At 41.9% G+C, this 19,568-nt stretch overlaps 2 protein-coding genes across 9 annotated transcripts in view; both read right to left on the bottom strand.

The window, feature by feature from the left end:
* CXHXorf38 (chromosome X CXorf38 homolog) overlaps positions 1-7,132 on the bottom strand; it is a 30,051-nt gene extending 22,919 nt beyond the window's left edge. For 3 of the 5 annotated variants that reach the window (XM_011772811.2, XM_071089103.1, XM_071089104.1), the window contains exons 1-2: positions 6,874-7,129; positions 6,576-6,710 (exon numbers count right to left, since the gene is read on the bottom strand). In XM_011772811.2, the coding sequence (XP_011771113.1) occupies positions 6,576-6,710; positions 6,874-7,089 (351 nt within the window). In that variant the 5' untranslated portion in view covers positions 7,090-7,129. Of the gene's footprint in view, positions 1-6,575; positions 6,711-6,873 lie in introns of all 5 variants that reach the window. The other 2 variants (XM_011772818.2, XM_071089105.1) reach the window with 2 other exon arrangements.
* A 597-nt stretch (positions 7,133-7,729) lies between these two features.
* LOC105500003 (mediator complex subunit 14) overlaps positions 7,730-19,568 on the bottom strand; it is an 88,785-nt gene continuing 76,946 nt past the window's right edge. For 2 of the 4 annotated variants that reach the window (XM_011772920.3, XM_071088486.1), the window contains exons 27-31: positions 19,027-19,206; positions 18,826-18,933; positions 14,510-14,635; positions 13,940-14,132; positions 9,107-11,452 (exon numbers count right to left, since the gene is read on the bottom strand). In XM_011772920.3, coding sequence (XP_011771222.1) covers positions 11,379-11,452; positions 13,940-14,132; positions 14,510-14,635; positions 18,826-18,933; positions 19,027-19,206 — 681 coding nt within the window. In that variant the 3' untranslated portion in view covers positions 9,107-11,378. Of the gene's footprint in view, positions 11,453-13,939; positions 14,133-14,509; positions 14,636-18,825; positions 18,934-19,026; positions 19,207-19,568 lie in introns of all 4 variants that reach the window. The other 2 variants (XM_011772909.2, XM_071088485.1) reach the window with 2 other exon arrangements.

Here is a 19,568-nt window from a genome sequence, read left to right as displayed (position 1 = left end):
CTCCCATCTCTATTAAAAAAAAAAAAAAAAAAAAAAAAAAAATTAGCCATGCATGGTGGTGTGTGCTATAGTCCCAGGTACTCAAGAGGCTGAGGCAAGAGGATTGCTTGAGCCCAGGAGTTCAAGGTTGCAATAAGCTCTGATTACACCACTGCACTCCAGCCTGGACAAGAGAGCAAGACCCTGTTTCAAAACAGAAACAAAAACAAAAAACAACAAAAAAGACCTATTTTATTTAAGAGACCTGTTCCATTGAAAACACATCTCAATAGGCAAGCAACTACAATGCCTCCTACAGGGCTGCTCATGAAAGCATTCTGAAAAGGCTGGGGTAAGTGCTCATGTATGCCATGGAGAGTCAGCGCTACGTTCCTGATGGTGGTGAAATCATACACCTGAGTCCCACATAATTCAGAATTTTGTAAACCCTGGCTGGCCCCTATCAACAGGTACAGTAGCCAGTACCATCACTATCTTTCTGTGCCTTAATAGCCACAGACATGCTGACCCTCTGAAAGAAATCTATTATGGGCCGGGCGCACATCTGTAATCCCAGCACTTTGGGAGGCCAAGGCGGGTGGATCACCTGAGGTCAGGAGTTCAAGACCAGCCTGGCCAACATGGTGAAACCCCATCTCTACTAAAAATACAAAAACCAGCCGGGTGTGGCGGCACGTGCCTGTAATCCCAGCTACTTGGGAAGCTAAGGCAGGAGAATCGCTTGAACTCAGGAGGCAGAGGTTGCAGTGAGCCAAGATTGCTCCACTACTCTCCAGCCTGGAACAGAGTGAGACTCTGTCTCAAAAAAAAAAAAAAAAAAAAAAAAAGTCTATTATGAATGCTACAAAGGTTAACGAAGAAGCTAACTAACTTACCACAGGCAAACTAATGCCATGAAACTGAGGAAAAGAAGCTCTGAAAAATACAAAAAAAAAAATTAGTCAGGCATAGTGGCATACACCTGTAGTACCAGCTACTTCGGAGGCTGAAATGGGAAGATCACTTGAGCCCAGGAGGTGGAGTTTGCAGTGAATTGAGACTATGCAACTGCACTCAAGCCTGGGCGACAGCGCAAGACCCTGTCTCAAAAAGAAAAAAAAGAAACTGCTGAATTCAGCTGTTGCTGGGAAGAAAATGCAAAGTTAGTGGGGTCTTAGTCACCTCCAAATCAGGTGTAGTAGTTTTTCTTTTCCATTATAAGGTAGGTCCTGTCTGGCATTTTTCTCACCAATATAAGCCAATCTCTTCCACGTTAAAGTTTTTGTTTTGTTTTTTAGAGACAGGGTCTTGCTCTGTTGCCCAGACTGGAGTACACTGGCACAATCACAGCCCACTGCAGCCTCAAACTCCCAAGCTCAAGCGATCCTCCCAACTCAACCTCCCAAGTACCTGGGAGGATTACAGGCATGCACCACCATGCTTGGCTAATTTTTTGTATTTTTTGTAGACATGGGGTTTCGCCATGTTGCCCAGGCTGGTCTTAAACTCCTGGAGTCAAGTGATCCACCTGCTTCGGCCTCCCAAAGTGCTGGGATTACAAGCGTGAGCCACTGTGCCTGGCCTTGTTAAAATTTTATTTTAGTAATTATTCCCTTTCTTCAGAACTGGAAGCCAACAGGGAGGCTCTGCGGCATCCTTGCAGTGAAAGCAGTGTCTTAAAATTGTACTGCATACCACCGTGTTCCACACGCCAAACGCACAGCAGTGAGAAACATGTTATTGCCTCTATCCTCCACTGTCTCTTTGCTGAGTAGGAGATGGGGCTGGAAAATAAACAGAGGCCCAATCGTGCCAGGCCTTATCGGCTCTGGAAAGGTGTGGGGTTTATTCTAAGGCCATCAGGAAGCCATCCAAGGGTTTTAGGATGATCTGATTCCCATTTGAAGACTGTACATGCTGCTGTGTGAAGGACCGACCACAGATGCTCAGAGCAGCAGAGGCCTGGTAGGAGGCCTGGTAGAGGCCTGGTAGGAGGGTGAGAGTTGTGACGTGGAGATGGAAAAGAGGATTCCAAAAGTATTTTGCAGGTACAAACAAGGAGAGAGGGGGTACTGAGAGGGAAAGAGATGAAACGAGTGATTCTAGAAAGTTGGTAATGGGGAATGGGCATAGGGTAGGGGGCAAAGACAAACTGTTCTACTTTCAAACTAAATAAAATGTGCTCCATAGGCGATGGAGTGGAGGGGGTAAGTAAGCAGTTGGATGTGTGCGTCTAGAACTCAGAAGAGAGGGCAGGGCTAGAGCCACCAATTTGGGAGCCAGTTAGCATTTAACACCACAGGCCTGGGCAATGTCACCAGAGAAGAAGGGAACAGAAGAGGCCCGGCCCCGAGTCCCGGGGAAGGCCAAAAGACATTCAGAAGGAGGCTGAGCAGGAAGAGCCAGGGAGATGGAAGGAAAGCCAAGAGGGTTTCAAGAGCAGCCAGTAGTGCCAAATGGCTCTGGGAGGTAAGAGAGATGAGGTCATAGATGCAGTGGAGTGACGGGGGCAGAAGCCGAGGCAGAGTGGGTTGAAGAGGAAGTGAGGGCAGAGAAGAAGAGAACAGGCATGAAACCTCTTTTTTGAGATGCTTTGCTGGATATGTGTATAGGAGGCAGATAGAGAAATGGGGAGACAGCAGGAGAGAATGGATCAAGGGACATTTTTCTTTTTGCCTTTTTTTTTCTGAGACAGGGTCTTACTCTGTCACCCAGGCTGGAGTACAGTGGTGCCACCACAGTTCACTGCAACCTTGACCTCCTGGGCTCAAGCAATCCACCCATTCCAGCCCCCCAAGTAGCTGGGATTACAAGCACACACCACCACAGCTGGCTAATTTTTTTTGTATTTTTTGGTAGCACACACCACCACAGCTGGCTAATTTCTTTAGGTATTTTTTTGTATATTTAGGGGTTTCACCATGCTGGCCAGGCTGGTCTTGAACTCCTGAACTCAAGTGATCCACTCGCCTCGGCCTCCCAAAGTGCTGGGATTACAGGTGTGAACCACCGCGCCCAGCCACGCCCGGCTAATTTTTGTATTTTTTTGTGGAGACAGTTACAGGGTTTCGCCATGTTGCCCAGGCTGGTCTCGAACTCCTGAGCTCAAGCAATCTTCTCACCTCTGCCTCCCAAAGTGCTGTGATAACAGGAATGAGCCACCACATCTGGCCTCTTGAAATCTTATTTTCCAAGTATTTATTCAAGTGTTTTTTAAAAAAACAGCTTTCTTGAGATATAATTCACCCATCTACACATTACAATTCAGTGGTTTCCAGCATATTTAAAGAAACCATCACTACAGTCAACTTTAGAACATTTTCATTGCCATGAAAAGAAACCCCATACCCATTAGCTATCATCCCTCATTCCCCAAAGCCCTAGCAACCACTAATCTACTTCTGCTTCTGTGGATTTGCCTATTCTGGACATTTCTTTTCTTTTCTTTTCTTTTCTGAGACGGAGTTTCGCTCTTATTGCCCAGGCTGGAGTGCAATAGCACAATCTTGGCTCACGGCAACCTCCACCTCCCAGGTTCAAGCGATTCTCCTGCCTCAGTCGCTGAGTAGCTGGGATTACAGGCATGCGCCAACACACCCGGCTAATTTTTTGTATTTTTAGTAGAGACAGGGTTTCTCCTTGTTGGTCAGGCTGGTCTCAAACTCCTGACCTCAGGTGATAGGCCCATCTCGGCCTCCCAAAGTGCTGGGATTACAGGCGTGAGCCACCGTGCGGACATTTCTTATAAATGGAGTCTAAATGGAATTTATATAAAATGGACGTGTCATATAAATATAATATGTGATTGGCTTCTTTTCACTCAGCATACTGTTTTCAAGATTTATCCACATTGTAACATGTATCAGTACTTCATTCCTTTGTTACATTGTTACAGCAAAACAATATTCCATTGTACAGAGATACTGCATTTTAAAAATTCCATTCATCCACTGATGGGTATTTGGGTTGTTTCTACCTTTTGGCTATAGTGAATGGAGCTGCTATAAACATCTGTGTACACTTTTTTGTATGAATGTATGTTTTCATTTCTCTTGGGAATATACCTAGGAAGGGAACTGCTGGGTCATGTGGTAACTGTTTAATTCTTTCTTTTAAAAAATTTAAATAAACCATGGCTATATTAAAGCTTTTTCTATGGAGATGGGAATGAGCTGCAAGAGAGAGAGTGGACAACTGAAGCCTCAAAGGCCTTGAGCAAGAGAAAAGGGATAAGATCCAATACATGAGTGGAGGTATGAGGCAATAAGAGGAGAGACACCCTTCCTCCTCTGTAGCAGAAGGAAATAGATGGTGCACATGGAGATTAGTTGGTGTTGACAAAAAGAAGAGGAAGTATAGTCAGCCCTCCATATCTATGGGTTCCACATTCATAGGATCAACCAACTGTGGATGAAAAATTCTCAGAAAAATAAAATAATACAATAGTAAAAAGTAATAGAAATTTAAAAAAAAATAGCATAACTATTTACATAGCACTTACATTGTATCAGGTATTATAAGTAATCTAGAGATGATTTAAAGTATATAGGAACATGCAAATGCCACATACATCGTTTTGTATCAGGGACTTGAGCATCTGTGGATTTTGGTATCCTTGGGGGTCCTGGAAGCAATACCCCATGGATAAGGAGAGACAACTATATATGTCCAGGGGCCTCCATCAATTCCGTGAAGCATGAGCAAGGGCGGAGGAACGGGAGTGGGGATTTGCTGAGGAAAAGTAGTAGTCTCCAGAAACAGAAGCCTAGAGAGAGATGTGGCCAGACCACTGGGGCTCATGATCAAGAATGAAAGTGAAACTAGTCAGCTCCCTTGTGAGATTCTTTCCCACTAATCAGAAGTAGAAAATGTTGTCATCAGGACTGGAGTTGGGCCAGGCAAGTTCAGAGAAAGGAGGAAAAAAAAAAAAAAGCGGAGATAACAGCAAGGGACTGATTATACTGATAGGCCATGGAATCTGGGCTAGCTGAGGTGACAAAGGCAGGCAGGAGGGCAGAGGGTGCTGGGTATTCAGGAAGCAGTGGAAGCCTCAAAGAAGCGGAAGTAGTATGGGGCACAGGGTTGGGGGCAGGGGTGTGTGAATAAGTGTGCCAAAGGCCAGCAGGATGTTAGACACTGAGACTTCCTGTGCTAAGGTCCAGGGTGTGGGCATGCAAGCGGGAGGCTGAGTGGGAGTACAGCAGAGGATGCTAGAATCAGGAGCCCAGAAACTGAGAGGATGGGGTTGGACTAGAAGGTCTGTAAATGACAGCAACCAAGAGGAGCAAAGAGGGGTATAGGTAGCATAGGCTACAAGAGGATTCCAACGGTGTGAAAGCAGCAACGGAGACCAAACAGATGAGGGACAGGCATTGCAAAGGGCAGAGTTTTCTTTCTTTCCGTTTTTTTCTCTTTTCTAGGTAAAAGTAGAAGTCAGCAACTCTATGGCTGCAGTGGGAAAAAAATGGGGAAGAATGTGTAGGTGTGGTGGGTTTGCCGGCTCGTGATACCCAAAAGTCTGGGGACCCCTGATATAGTTCAATTTTTTAAGACAGGGTCTTGCTTTGTCACCCAGGCTGGAATGCAGTGGTGTGATCACAGCTCCCGGCAGCCTAGACTTCCCGGGCTCCAGCGATCCTCTTACCTCAGCCTCTTGAGTAGCTGGGACTACAGGTACGCACTACCACACCAAGCTAATTTTTGTATTTTTTGTAGAGATGGGGTTTTGCCATGTTATCCAGGGTGGTCTTGAACTCCTGAGCTCAAGCCATCCTCCCACCTTGGCCTCCCAAAGTGCTGGGATTACAGGCATGAGCCACCGCGCCCAGCCCCAATTCCTTTCATTTTTGAGATTGGGGAGCACAAGCTGGCCCAGTGTCACACCACAGCAGCTGAGCCAGGACTCAGATCACCTGCTTCCCAGGCACTGCTCCTTTCCAGTGCCCACTCTGTGCCTGCTGATGACCATGGCATGTAGACTGACTGCTAAAGTCAATTTGTGTTAGGAAGCCACTTCTGGCTGTCCCTCTCCGTCCCTTACTGGGCAAAAAAATTTCCCACTCGGTCTACTTAGTAAGTGACATTGCCAAGATCTGAAGACAGATCCGGCTGCCTACCCCATCCCCAGCTCCCCAAAGTGCCTTTACCTGGGCACTTAAGGTGCTTTCTATTTTAGCTCTAACTTCCCTTGGCTTACTCTGTCATCCTTATAGCTTCCTATAGCCAAAAAGAGCTGATGAGCTGTTCAGTGAGTCTACCCTCAAACAGGCCACACATGAGTCTCCCTCCCTCCCTGCCTGTGCTCATGATGCTCGCTCTACATCTTGCCCCTACATCTCTTGTAGAAATCTTTCCTATAACTTTCCAAGCAGGGGTAACAAACTCAAATGCCCTCAGGAAGCAGACAAATGCCCTCAGTGAAGCTTCTACTTCACTAAGCTGGGTTGGGTCCCCCACACCACCCTTGAACCGCCTAGATCCTTGATCAATCTCTCCGCATCTGTTTATGAGGCCCCGGCGACCACAGGACCAGACAGCCATCCCGAGTGCTGGGTGACCCGCCGCCTCCTCCTTCCGTCCCAGCCTCAGGCGCTTACCTTGGCCACCTCCCAGGGGTCCACGGGCCAGCGGCCCGGCCGGCAGTTTCCCCAGTGCACGTCTCCATTTCTGTTGACGTGATGTCTCAAAATCTCCTGTTTCCATTCAGCGCACACCTGACACTGAGGCTGAAACTACAGGAGGCGGCGGTGAGCAGGGGCCCAGGAGGGAGGGGCGTCGCGATTGGCCCTGCCTCGCGGAAGGAACAAGACACTTGCGCTCTGGGTCTGGGACAGGAACGGGGATGAGGAGGGGTGGGGTGGGCACGGTGGTCAAGGCCCCGAGCCAGGTGCTCACCTGACGGGCGCGCGGGCTGCACCGTGAGCCGCCGCGGCAGACGGCGCGTGGCCCCAGGCCGGGGGCTGCGGCGAGTAGGCCGTGGTGGAAGGAGAGCACCTCACGGCCGACGAAACCCTGCAGGCAGCTGCGCAGCAGCAGCAGGCAGTGACCCGCCTTCACCCAGTTCTTGTACTCAGCGCAGTTGAGGCGCGCCGCTAGCTCCGACAGCACCATGTCTCCCAGCTTGTACCCAGGAGACTGCGGGGCGTGGCGGACAGCAGTGCGCAGGCGCGGCGGACGGCAGTGCGCAGGCGCGGAGCCTGGGAGGTGCCCGAGGCAGCGACGCCTGCGCCTGCGCCTGCGCGGCGCAGCGCCACCGATCCCGGGGCGGGGCGTCTTGACTTCCGGGGCACGTCGGCTCCACCCCACTTGGGTGACGTCTGACGTCTAAGAACTTTGGTGCTTGGGGAAGCAGCCGCTATTTGAAACCCTTAGGCCTTCTTCGTCCCCCAGAGACCCTGTCAGCATCCAATTCGACTTCCTCTCCTAATGTAGGGCACTTCTGTTTTAACTTTTTTTTTATTGTACAGATGTACAAGATACTCAGGGCACATTACTTGAATTGTGTGTGTTCTTTGCATTATACAATTCTAGAGTTACTGGTGCCTAAGCCCACACACCAGCTGTAGCAAATTGAGGTATTAGTGAACCGTGACCGCTGGCTGCCGGCGGTGTGCCAAGCTGACCCAAAACTCAAAATCCCCCGCCACTGGACCACCTAGAAGGGGGTATTTGCCTGTTTAGGGCAACACATCATTTGGATTCTAGAAGGCTGCACGTCTGAGCCAGATAAGGACATCCTGAAGCACCTAGCAAAGGTTAGACGATAACTAGTATTCTTGGTTATATGATAATTAGTGCTCCTTGCACATGGAAGTCTGATTTAAGTTCCCAAAGAAGTGCCACAAAGGTCAGAAGGCATTGGGATTGTCAACTCCAAGTGACAAGTCAAGTCAGTTTTAGTTGTTTTTAGTGAGCTTTCTGAGCTTGGAAAACATGTCAAAATTGTGTGTAGTTAAAAGCCTCTGAGGAAAGAGTCCAAAACATTAAACCTTCCCCTGACTGTGGTTCACAGCAAAAATGCCCAGTGTTTAGAAGCACTAGCTCAGACTCAAACTGCCCCTTCTTAGCAGTTCGATCTTAAGCAACCTTAATTTGATCTCAGGCAAATTACATTTCTCTCGGCCTCCATTTAGTCATTTTTAAGAGGAGGATATCAATAACCTACCACACTGGGTTGTTGTGAGGATTAAACACACATTGAAATATTAAGAAAATGCCTAGCACATAGTAAGCTCTCAATAAATACTTGCTATTATTTTATATTGACCTAAATATGCCCTTTCACCAATCAGTTATATTCTTGGGCAAGGTATTTTAACAAATCACTGGTCACTTGGAAGTGGAGGCAACTTACAGAAAATTGTGAGCATATCATGGAGTTCCTGGAGTTGTGCAGCACAGTGCTGGTTGGCCTCTGCTAACTTTGTCTTAATAACCTCAATGCTAAATCCATCCTAAGTAAATTTAAATCACATCCTTAGACACAGTGTCCATTCCCAAACCAAATGAAAAAAAAAAAATTCCACAAGAAACAATGAAATATACATTAACATTTTCCCTCTATGTCCCTTGAATGTAAGTTCTCTTAAAATTTTCTGTATACTGATTTTATATCAAGAACACTTGGATGATAAATAAATATTAAGGTAAAATGTAACAGACATTTCTTTTGGGGGGAAATAAACTATGAAAGGAACAACTTTTTATATTGAAATTGGATCAGAATCCAGGGTAGCAAAGTTATAACTTCTTCAAGTTATCAAATTAACCACAGCCGAAAGAATGGCTGTTAGTATCCTTTGGCTGAACAGATTACTGTGTTAATTAGAACACAGTTATTAGTGGCTCTTAAATTCAAAGTCATATATATTTCAGTTTATGCTTGCACTTAACTCACTCAGTTAATTTTCAAACATAAGGTTCAGCTCCTGTTATTAACAACTTGACATGTTCTGTTGAAGCTCTCACTTTTCTTCTAATTCCGAAAGTACTTTTATACATTCTGAAGTGGCATTTCAGCAGATGGAAAAATGAAGATGGCAAATCAGGACCAATTTCTTATTTCAAGGTTAAATTAATACTAAACCAGACTATTAACGAAAACATCTTCATCAAAATTAACTAGAGAGAGTTGGTAGTTCTCTGAAACTTTGTATAAATTTTATTTATTACTGGAAAATACTAAAATCACATTGAAAACACCTTATAGTTAAGTCCCAACCCGATTATTAGAGAAAATCACTTGGGCATCCAGTCCCTTTGATTGAACCTGGGTAACAAAAGAGGCAAAAGACATGATTTGTGATGAAACTTACTATTCAAATGCTAAATGTTTTCAAGCTTTAATAAGGTATATATCAATTCCAAGTACCAAGCATAATATAAAAATTCAAATTCATGGGTTTACTCTTAATAAGCATCAAAAGCAAATTCTGTTCACTGAATCCTATCTTTTGATTGGCACAATGCATTCAGAGATGAGTTATAATTAGGAAAAAAGAGCGTCCACTGAATGCATCATGTGTAAAAATGCAATTAACATTTCAAAACCACATTAAAAGGGAAAATACCTAAAAAGTTAACTCTTAATAAAATTATTTGAAACAATATTATCCTGCAGATAAAAATACATTTCTTGTATATACATGTAGATTTCTACATGAAAGAAAAGATTCAGCTCCAAATAGAAAAGGGCTGACCCTTGATAAAGACATCTTAGATTGCCAAACTGATGTGATTACCACTGTAAGAACTAAAAACAGAAGGATAAAAAGGTTAAGTTAAAGGAAGGATAAAAGTTTAGTCAACTGCTCCTGAACAGTGGCAGAGTTGGGTGAGAAGTGGGAGATGAAGGCAGAAATAAGACAAAGAAGAAAGGCAAAGAAGGCCTCAACTCTGATTGAAAATGAGTGGAGAATCAAGCAAAGTTGAGAACAGATATGATATAGGTGCAGTGAGACACTTCAAACTAGAATTTGGTAGTTGATAGTTATAGAAGCTCAATTAAATCATCTTAAAGTAGAATTAGACAAAGCATCTACATTTTAATGGAGAACCAGTCTTACAGTGACCAGATAACTCGGCATGGTATTATCATTTAAAAATTTTTCCTAAATACCATGAAGTCGGTAGAAGACCTTTGCATCAGATCATGTTCTTTGAAGCTGAAAAAAGTCCCTGACTGACTAGGAAAGACAGCACAGTGCTCCAAAAAGAAACCCTGCAGAGATGTATCAACACCAAAAACTCCATTTGACCCTGGACAGGCCCAGGATTTGGGATTCTTCAAAATGAGGGGAATGGACCAGGTTTCTTCCAAGCAAAACATTCTATCGTTTTGTTGACAATGAATTAAATTGAAATTGTTTAGAACAATCCCAATTTTGGTGGGGAAGGCAAGGAAGATAAGTTAAGCAAGATAAAGAAAGCTCACAGAAACTTCATGCAGGGGTACAGCATTAAAGTTCTTTGTTTCCTAATTAATGTTGTATGCAGAAGTATTCTGTAAACTAAATTTTCCTGATAGAAAAGTTCCCACATCCTCAACAAATGAGAATGATTGCATTATTTGGGATCCTTGATCAATATGAACCACGTACTGTCCCTTCTCAAAGACTAAGTTCCTTATTTTTCACCCAAATCCTATATATTGAAAGACAACTGAGGTGCTAAATGTTAACCACTAGTCAAGTTAGGAATGTCTGAAGAAAATATATTAACCTTGACATAAAGATGATGTTTTCGGTCAAATTTCAGACATGTATTATTATAAATTAATAACTGGCTCCATCCACCAGGTTAAAGATGAAGGAGGGCCTAAGATGTCTCTTAGAGTTTATATACACACAAGTGAGTGTCACTGTTTTTTGTTTTGTTTTTGACCTAGTTTTATTAAATATTGCTTCCTTGGGGTGTGTTTATAACAACTCCCAGAACATTTCATGTAAGGATTCAAAGCGGTCATATTAAAATACAGCTTCAATATAAAGTTTATCACAGTTTTACAGTATTCAAAAATGACAGACCTGCCTTAAAAAACAAAACAAAAACCAAAAAAGGACTATTACACCCAAAACATAAGAAAACAATTAAATAAACAAGTTTGGCATTTTCATAACTTTATAGTATAAAACAGAATATTAAATTTATTACTGGCAAACGGACACTGATTTATTTCCTTTGAAATGTGTCCCATTTAAACACACTATACAAGTTCATTATACAAAAGATTGATGATCATTTTGATGAAAGAAGTGCACCCTGAAAATTTTTGCCAGTTTAGAATATTTAGCTCTTAAAGTTTTTTAAAAAAGTCCTTTTCCTTTTTTAAACTGAAGGCTGAATTCAGATTTTTTTTGTTGTCTCATCTGTCAGCCTTCCTGGTTTAAAAACAATAGTGTCTATGGACGCCCACCAGGGGGCAGTGTAAGATTAGCCATTAAATCACGAACAGCTGCAAATATTGTGCATTCACCTGCAACAGAGAAAAATGGTCATTAGCTATTCGCAATACAGGTAAGATGATGTTAACACACCGGTGGGGGAAGGGGTAATTAAATCTAAAATTAGTAAGAACTTTAAAGATCAAAATAAAAGACAATTTTAACTGCCCAGATTATTGGGGATTAAAGCTGTGAAGTATCAGATTATATTTGTTTGGATTTTTTTTCTCAGGAGGAAACTTCGAGCAAGTCCCAGTTAGGTCTGAATTTAGGAAGATATGGCTAGAGTTTCTGTTTAGAAACAGTGTAGCATTAGATAAGCCTTTGAAGTTGGGCTTTAAGGCTACTGAGTGCTTATGGGCATTTTGGATATCATAAAAACATCTAGTTTATATTTATGCATTAGTTACAACTTTGGTGGTATCTTTCAAACATTGCATTAAAGGCCAGATAAAAAATTTTTATGACAGCGCTGTCCAATAGAACTTTTTGTGATGATGGAAATGTTGTATAAGTGTGCTAGGACTACTAAGCACTTGCAATATAGCTATTGTGACTGAGGAACTGAATTTAAAGTTTTATTTAATTTTAATTAAATTTAAGTAGCCACATGCTGGCTAGTGGCAGTTATACTGGACAGTGCAAGTCTCTGACATCTATTGGAGTTTTCTCCCAAAATTCAAGGAAATGGTCAACTTCCAGAGTTCAACATTAAAATCAATTATATACAAAAATGATTTTTCTTAAAAGCACTTCATCAGAAGAGAAGTGATGGGTGTGGGAGGTGGGGTGGGAGACTGAAGTATGGTGCACCAACAATCCAAAAACAAGATTTGTGGGTGGGGAGGGTGCTGGCAATTCATCCCCTCAACTTCCCCTTTGCTCCAAGAAACCAAATACTCTGCTTCTTGTAAATATTACAAGTATTTAAATATTATAAACCAAAAGCTGGATCCCTTCCTCTAGAGCATGGTCTAACACTATATACAGTGGCTGAAAGTGGGAGAACTGAAGACCTCATGTGAACCATCGCCTTTCAGCAAAGGGCAGGATGTGCAGTGATCCTGTGCACATGAGAAGGTACAGAAAGAAAAGGAAATCCAAAGGTCTGCCCAGTCCAAGGGGGATAAAAAAGGAAAACACTTCCAAAATATCTCAACAATTTCTTAAAAGGAGAAGTGATATTGTTTTTTAAAAAACACATTTTCATTATTGATAGGCAGGAAAACTTGCTTGATCCCAATTGGATCAAAACATTTTCCTTTTAATTTTAAATTCCACAAGACATAATACATAAAAACACATAAGATAATGATAGCCATCTTCTTGTGAAGGAATGGTGTTTATTATCAAGGTTCTACTGGACTGTTACTTTGAGAATTCTGATAGCTTTAAACTTTGATTCTTGAGGACGTATTTTTAGCTGAAAGAAGAGAGAAGTCAAAGGATGAAAGCAGAAAATTTTAAGAAGTAGAAGAAGTATTACAACAAAAGAAGCACACCCTTCTCTACTGCCCAGTGTATTCCTTATACACTAAAGTGAGAACTCGCCTGCATATCCAATGTGGGGAAACAAATAGTTAAGTATATCATTTCTTTCCTGATTCCTAGTTCTAGAAAACTTTGGACACTGTAGTACCTAAAAATGTTTCAGAGAACAACTTTCCCTCATTTAAAAACATAATTGTTATTTAACTATTCTAAACAGAGAGATACAGAGAACTTCCTTAATATTACAAATAAGCAAATTTTAAATTTAAATTTCCTTAATATTAGAAATGAGCAAAATGGAAGAAAAGTTCTCTTGGCTGAGCTTTGTATTTCGCAACCCCAAATTTAGCACTGCCAGGAGTTACGTGTTAAGTGAAGGCTACTCCAGTATTGCAGGGACCTTGTTTATCTTTCTAGAAACATTCTGGTTTCCTCGGAAATGTTCAGTTTGAGAGCTTCATTGTGCACATGGTGAAAAGCTTCACTTGCACCCACCTGACACTTATATAAGAAGCCCAAAAAAGCAGTAATGCCATTTGTATCAGCTTTTATTCTTCACAAAACATTTAGAAGATACAGAACTTTTAATAATATTCTTCTATTCATGATTGAACCATGAAATATGAGAAACCAACATGCATTTCAACTTTGTGATGTACAGAGTGGCAGGTATTGATGGTAGGGCAGGAATTCACAGCCATGGAAAGTTCTATCATCCTAACCTAGGTCTTTGTGGCAATGTGTGCTATAAATACAAGCTTCTGGCATTAGCAACTGGGTCAGTCCCAATAGTAAGTAAATCACTATCAAAAAGTCCAGGCAGCAGAGAAATGGACAAAAATGAAGAACCAGTGAGAAAGGAAGAAAGCGACAGGCAGACATTAAGAGGGCCACAGCAACCAGACCTCTACTGCTATGACTGGGTGGTAGAGTAGGTAAGGAGGGAGAAGAGAAGAGGAGAAAGGGGTGTCTCTCAAAAGCACTTTTATAACATCTATGCAATAAAATATTTTCTACTGGTCATGTACCTTGTCGTGGTGGATTCATCTCTGCAAACCTCTTCAGAATGTTGCTGACCATCATGGGAGCAGCAACAGAAGAGTTCTGCTGTCTGGGAATGTCTGCCTGCTGGGTTGTACCTGAAGCCATGTCATAAATGATTGGAACTATAATACTAACAGGTTCTTGGGGAGGGACCGATGTTTTCTGAGTTAGTTGAAGCTGTATACACACAACACACACAAAGAGAATAAAAACATCATAAAACATCTGTCTAAATGTATCAAAGGTACTATCATTTACTATACTTTCAGATTAAGATAAGCAAGCAAAAGAAAGTTACACATGACAAGAAAAGTGACAAACAACTGAATATTATGGTTAAGATGCAACTGTGCTACACAATTACCTGGTTCAATAAATTTCTGTTTATTACTAAAGGAACCAGGATGTCATGACATCTATGCTGACAATTAAGGAATCTTGGGCTCTATTTGGCAACAAAAGATAATTTATGCAGTTATCCAAAAGTTGCTCTATTATCACGTGGCTTTCTCCTCAGAAGCTCTGTACATGCACAGATGCTGGGTGGTACTTACAAAAAATAGCATTTTGGATTTCAGCACCACAGCAGGTGTCCCAGGAGGTGCAATTGGTGGTGCGCTGGGAGGGATCGTTAGGCAAAACTGAACATTCCATTTCAGCTGTGTTGCCTGGTCAGGGAACTGTTTTGAGGGGGAAAAAAATCAAGATAAAGGTATATAAACATTTAAAATCATATTCTACTACGAAAGTCTGAGAGGTTAGAATTTTGTTTCATACCCAATTATTAACAGAACATAAAGTTGATAATCTACACTTTTTCAAAACAAATATATACATGAAGTTGCTAACAGAAAAGTCAAGTGTGGATTTATGTAAGATTTCCCCCTTCCTTCCCTCCCACTTCGTTAATTCCTAAGGCCTATGGATTCAGCTTCTGCAGTGTCTCTGACATCTGTTCCCTCCTATCTATATTCATTGAGGCCACCATGTGCAGGGCTTTATTACTTCTCCTGTGCTCCCCTAACAGCTCTTTCCAGTGGCTGCGTCTTCCAGTCCATCCTTATACCACCATCAGACATAGGTCCTACAACATGGTTCTACTCAAGCTCACAAATGCTCAGTGACATTTAGTGACATATGCTGTCCCCCTACCACCCACAACTGAGGACCAACACCTAGCATTCGAGGCCCTTCTTAACTGTGCCAATCTAGACTTCCCAGTCCTGTTTCCAACTCTTACCCTAAACAAACTAGTCAAACTGTGTGAAAGACTTTTAAATTATATCCATTGGTGCTTTTTTAGCCACATAAATATTTACTCCTTTAAAAATTCAAATGGATTTCTTTTTGACATAAATAATGTTTCCTACAGCCTATTAGATCAGAAGCCAAATGTTGAGACTATTAGCAAAAGAATACTATTGCCCCAATATGTATAGTAAAACGCTAACTAAAAAACCAGTGAGGTAACTGAAGTTACTCAAATCAACAATAGAAACATTAAAATGAAAAGACCACTGTAAGATTGAAAAAATGTATCAGCTGCCATCTTGATTCCATCTATATAACTACATACTTTCACAGGAAAGAATTCAAAATCTCCCCATACAGAGAAGATTGATTATATGATAAATTAGCATCTGAAAAAGTTGGATCCATACCTCTTCACATTTGACACCAAAACAAAGTGAGACCCTGTCTCAAAATAAATAAATAAAAATAGATTTAAAAATTTAAATAATTAAAAAAATGAATCCAAATGGTATTAGAAAAAAAACTTTGGGAGGATAATTTCAAAATCTGAGAGTGAGAAGAATCTAACAATGATACAAAATCAGGAAAACTTAAAAACCAATATTGATACATTTATACTATTTAAAAGAAAATTTTGCATAGCTAAACCTACCAAAAGTCAAGTCAAAACACAAATGAAAAACGAGGAAAAAATATTTACAATGAATATCCCAAGGGGCTAACTTCGTTAATGTACATACCCAATTCCTACAAATCAAAAGACCTAAAAATCTACAAATCAGAAAGACCCAAAGTCTAAAGACTGATAAAACTGTTGACAAGGATGTGGGAAAAAGCCAGTACTCTCATTGGTGGTGGGAATATAAACTGGCATAACCTCTGTGGAGAACAATTTGGCAAAATCTACCAAACTTACAATTATATATATCCTTCGACCCAGCAATTCTACAGGTATACTGGCACATCCATAAAAAGGCTCTTTATTGTGGCACTGTTTGTAACAGCAAAATATCAGAAGAAACCAAAATGGCCAACAAGTTGGGAGTACTTAGAAATTTTAATACATTCACCTAATGAAATACTAAGCTTTGTTAAACAACACAAAACAAAGACATCCTTTATATACTGATATGGAAAGATCTCCAAGATTTGTTCAGTGAATAAAGCAAGATGCTCCTCCATTTCAAGCAATACGCCAGGTTTGATATCCTGGACATCATCACATCCACCACAAACACTAAAAATATTGAGGGTGGAAAGGCATCTTTTTATTTTTTATTTTTTGAGACAGAGTCTTGCTCTGTCACCCGGGCTGGAGTGCAATGGTGTGATCTCGACTCACTGCAGCCTCTACCTTCTGGGTTCAAGCGATTCTCCTGCCTCAGCCTCCTGAGTAGCTGGGATTACAGGTGCCCATCACCACGCCTGGCTAATTCTTTGTATTTTTAGTAGAGATGGAGTTTCACCATGTTGGCCAGGCTGGTCTCGAACTCCCGACCTCAGATGATCCACCCACCTTGGCCTCCCAAAGTGCTGGGATTACAGACATGAGCCACCACACTCAGCCAAAAGGCATGTTTTTAAATGCTGTTATGCATTGAATTGCACACCTGAAAAAGACACGAATTCCTAACCCCCCAGCACCCATGAATATGATCTTATCTGAAAACCAGGTCTCTTTGTAGATGTAATCAAATTAAGATGAGGTCATTAGAATGGTCCTTAATTCAATATGACTGTTGTCCTTTATAAGAACAGAAGAGACACAGGCAGAGACACACACAGAGAGAACACCATGTGATGACAGAGGCAGAGGTTGCAGTGATGAGTCTATAGCTAAGGAATACCAAAGACTGCTGGAACCACCTGAAGCTAAGAGAAACGCATGGAATAGATTCAACCCTAGAGTCTTCAGAGAGCATGGCCCCGCTGACCCCTTGATTTAGGATTTATGGCCTCCAGAACTGTGAGATAATAAATTCCTATTGTTTTAAGCCACTCAGCTTGTGGTAATTTGTTGTGGCAGCCCTAGAAAACTAACACGAATGCAGACTGAGCTATGCAGAAACTAAGGGAAATCCCCAAAGGGCCAACAACAAACCAATAACAGATATTCCGTGCTCTGAAGGCAGCTGCTGCCCATGGAGCATCCTGCTGTCTCTTACTTTGCACTTCAGATTGAGTGATTGATTGATTTTTTTGGAGACGGAGTCTCACTTGGTCATCCTGGTTGGAGTGCAGTGGCATGATCTCGGCTCACTGCAACCTCTGCCTCCTGGGTTCAAGCGATTCTCTCGCCTCAGCCTCCCAAGTAGCTGGGACTACAGGCATGTGCCACCATGCCTGGCTAATTTTTTTGCATTTTTAGTAGAGACGAGGTTTCACCATGTTGCCCAAGCTGGTCTGGAACTCCTGAGCTCAGGCAATCAGCCCGCCCTGGCCTCCCAAAGTGCTAGGATTACAGGCGTAAACCACCGTGCCCGGCCTTTTTTTTTTTTTTTTTTTTTTTTGAGACAGTCTCACTCCATCACCCAAGCTGGAGTGCAGTGGCGAGATCTCAGCTCACTGCAACCTCCGCCTCCCAGATTCAAGCGATTTTTCTGCCTCAGCCTCCCGAGTAGCTGGGACTACAGGCCATGCCACCATGCCTAGCTAATTTTTTGTATTTTTAGTAGAGACAGGGTTTCACATTGCCCAGGCTGGTCTCGAGCTCCTGAGCTCAGGCAATCTGCCTGCCTCAGCCCCTCAAAGTGCTAGGATTATAGGTGTGAGCCACCGCGTCCGGCCTACACTTCAGTTTTAACAGCTATTCAGGACATAAAGTCTAGGACCAACAAAGATGAGGAGTCAGATTTTTTAAAATTACATGTTATAAATTTATACATAAACTAGCTCATAATAAAAATGGAAAAAAGTACAAAACAGGATGTGTAAATATCATTTCATTTAAAATATTTACAAGAAGGCCACGCACGGTGGCTTACACCTGTAATCCCAGCACTTTGGGAGGCCAAGGTGGGTGGATCACTTGAGACCTGAAGTCTAAGACCAGCCTGAGCAACATGGTGAAACCCCGTCTCTACAAAAACAACAACAACAACAAAAGCCAGGCATGGTGGCGTGCATCTGTAGTCCTAGCTATTCAGGAGGCTGAGGTGGGAGAATCACCTGAGCCCCAGAGGTTGAGGCTGCAGTGAGCCGAGATCGCATCACTGCACTCCAGCCTGGGCATCGGAATGAGACCCTGTCTCAATCAATCAAAAGTTTATGAGAGCAATGCTATTTGCTTTTATGAATGGACCATCTCTGGAAGGAGAGGCAAGCCATGGTAACTGGTTGGCCAGAAGACAGTTGGACAGGGATGGAGGGGACAGGGATAGCTAGACAGGAACTGATGGGAAATTTCTCACTATATTATCTTGTTTTAAATTCAAAAGATAAAACAGAATTGTGTTACCTATTCAAAGATAAATAAAATTTAAGTTAAAAATATTTAAGAATTTAAGAGAAAAATAGAAGAAACTATATAGATGGGTGAAAACCAATAAACACTGCTCCCACCAAGTCTAACCTCCTCAAACAAACCTTGCTGGAAATGTATATCTCTGTAACTTACCAGCTCCAGCTTCATAATGTGCACACAATCCCTCAGGATGTGTGTAGGAGCTCCTAATAGCTTGGTGAAGGCTATTAACGTATTAGCTTTAAATGGTGGTCCTGCAACCTACAGGGATAAATAAAGCAAGTTATTCTTCATTCCACATTAATGCTTCTGTTTCATTAATTATATTCAAATTATGTATTATTAAACACATACTCTTGTTTCAAAGAATTTCTCTAAAACTTGAAGTTCATCAGGTTTCCACTGTCCTGCATTTTCAGGTGTCACTTTTAGCTGAAGCGTTTGGTTGGTTTTGGGACTAAGGGCAACTCTGCATTTCAGTGCATCAGTCTTAAACATGATCACTCCGGGTTCATTGGAATTTATCAGCTGCAGCTGCAAAATAAGGACACATCAAATTAACATGTAAATCAAACAGAAAATGAAGATGTTACTGAGAGAACTGTTCCAAAAGCAAAATCACTAAGTTGATACCTATTCCAAAACGAAGGCACCTACAGCATTCAGCATCAACTGCTGTCAACATTGCAAAAAGAAATGCAATCAGACATTATGTGCCTTTTGATGGAAGAACATAATTCTACCTATGAAGTATTCTTGCAAAACAACATCAAAAAACTTGAGCCTGAATACATTCAGTAGCTTGATCCAGAGGACTGACCAATGTGATAGAAAACATAGGGATCAAAAAAATATTCAATGATTCCAAATTGTATAAGGATGAAGAAGGAGAACTA

Source organism: Macaca nemestrina, chromosome X (assembly GCF_043159975.1).
Source record: "Macaca nemestrina isolate mMacNem1 chromosome X, mMacNem.hap1, whole genome shotgun sequence".
Lineage (NCBI taxonomy): Eukaryota > Metazoa > Chordata > Mammalia > Primates > Cercopithecidae > Macaca > Macaca nemestrina.
Note: the sequence above shows the minus strand (reverse complement) of the source record. Positions and strands in the feature narration are given on the sequence as shown.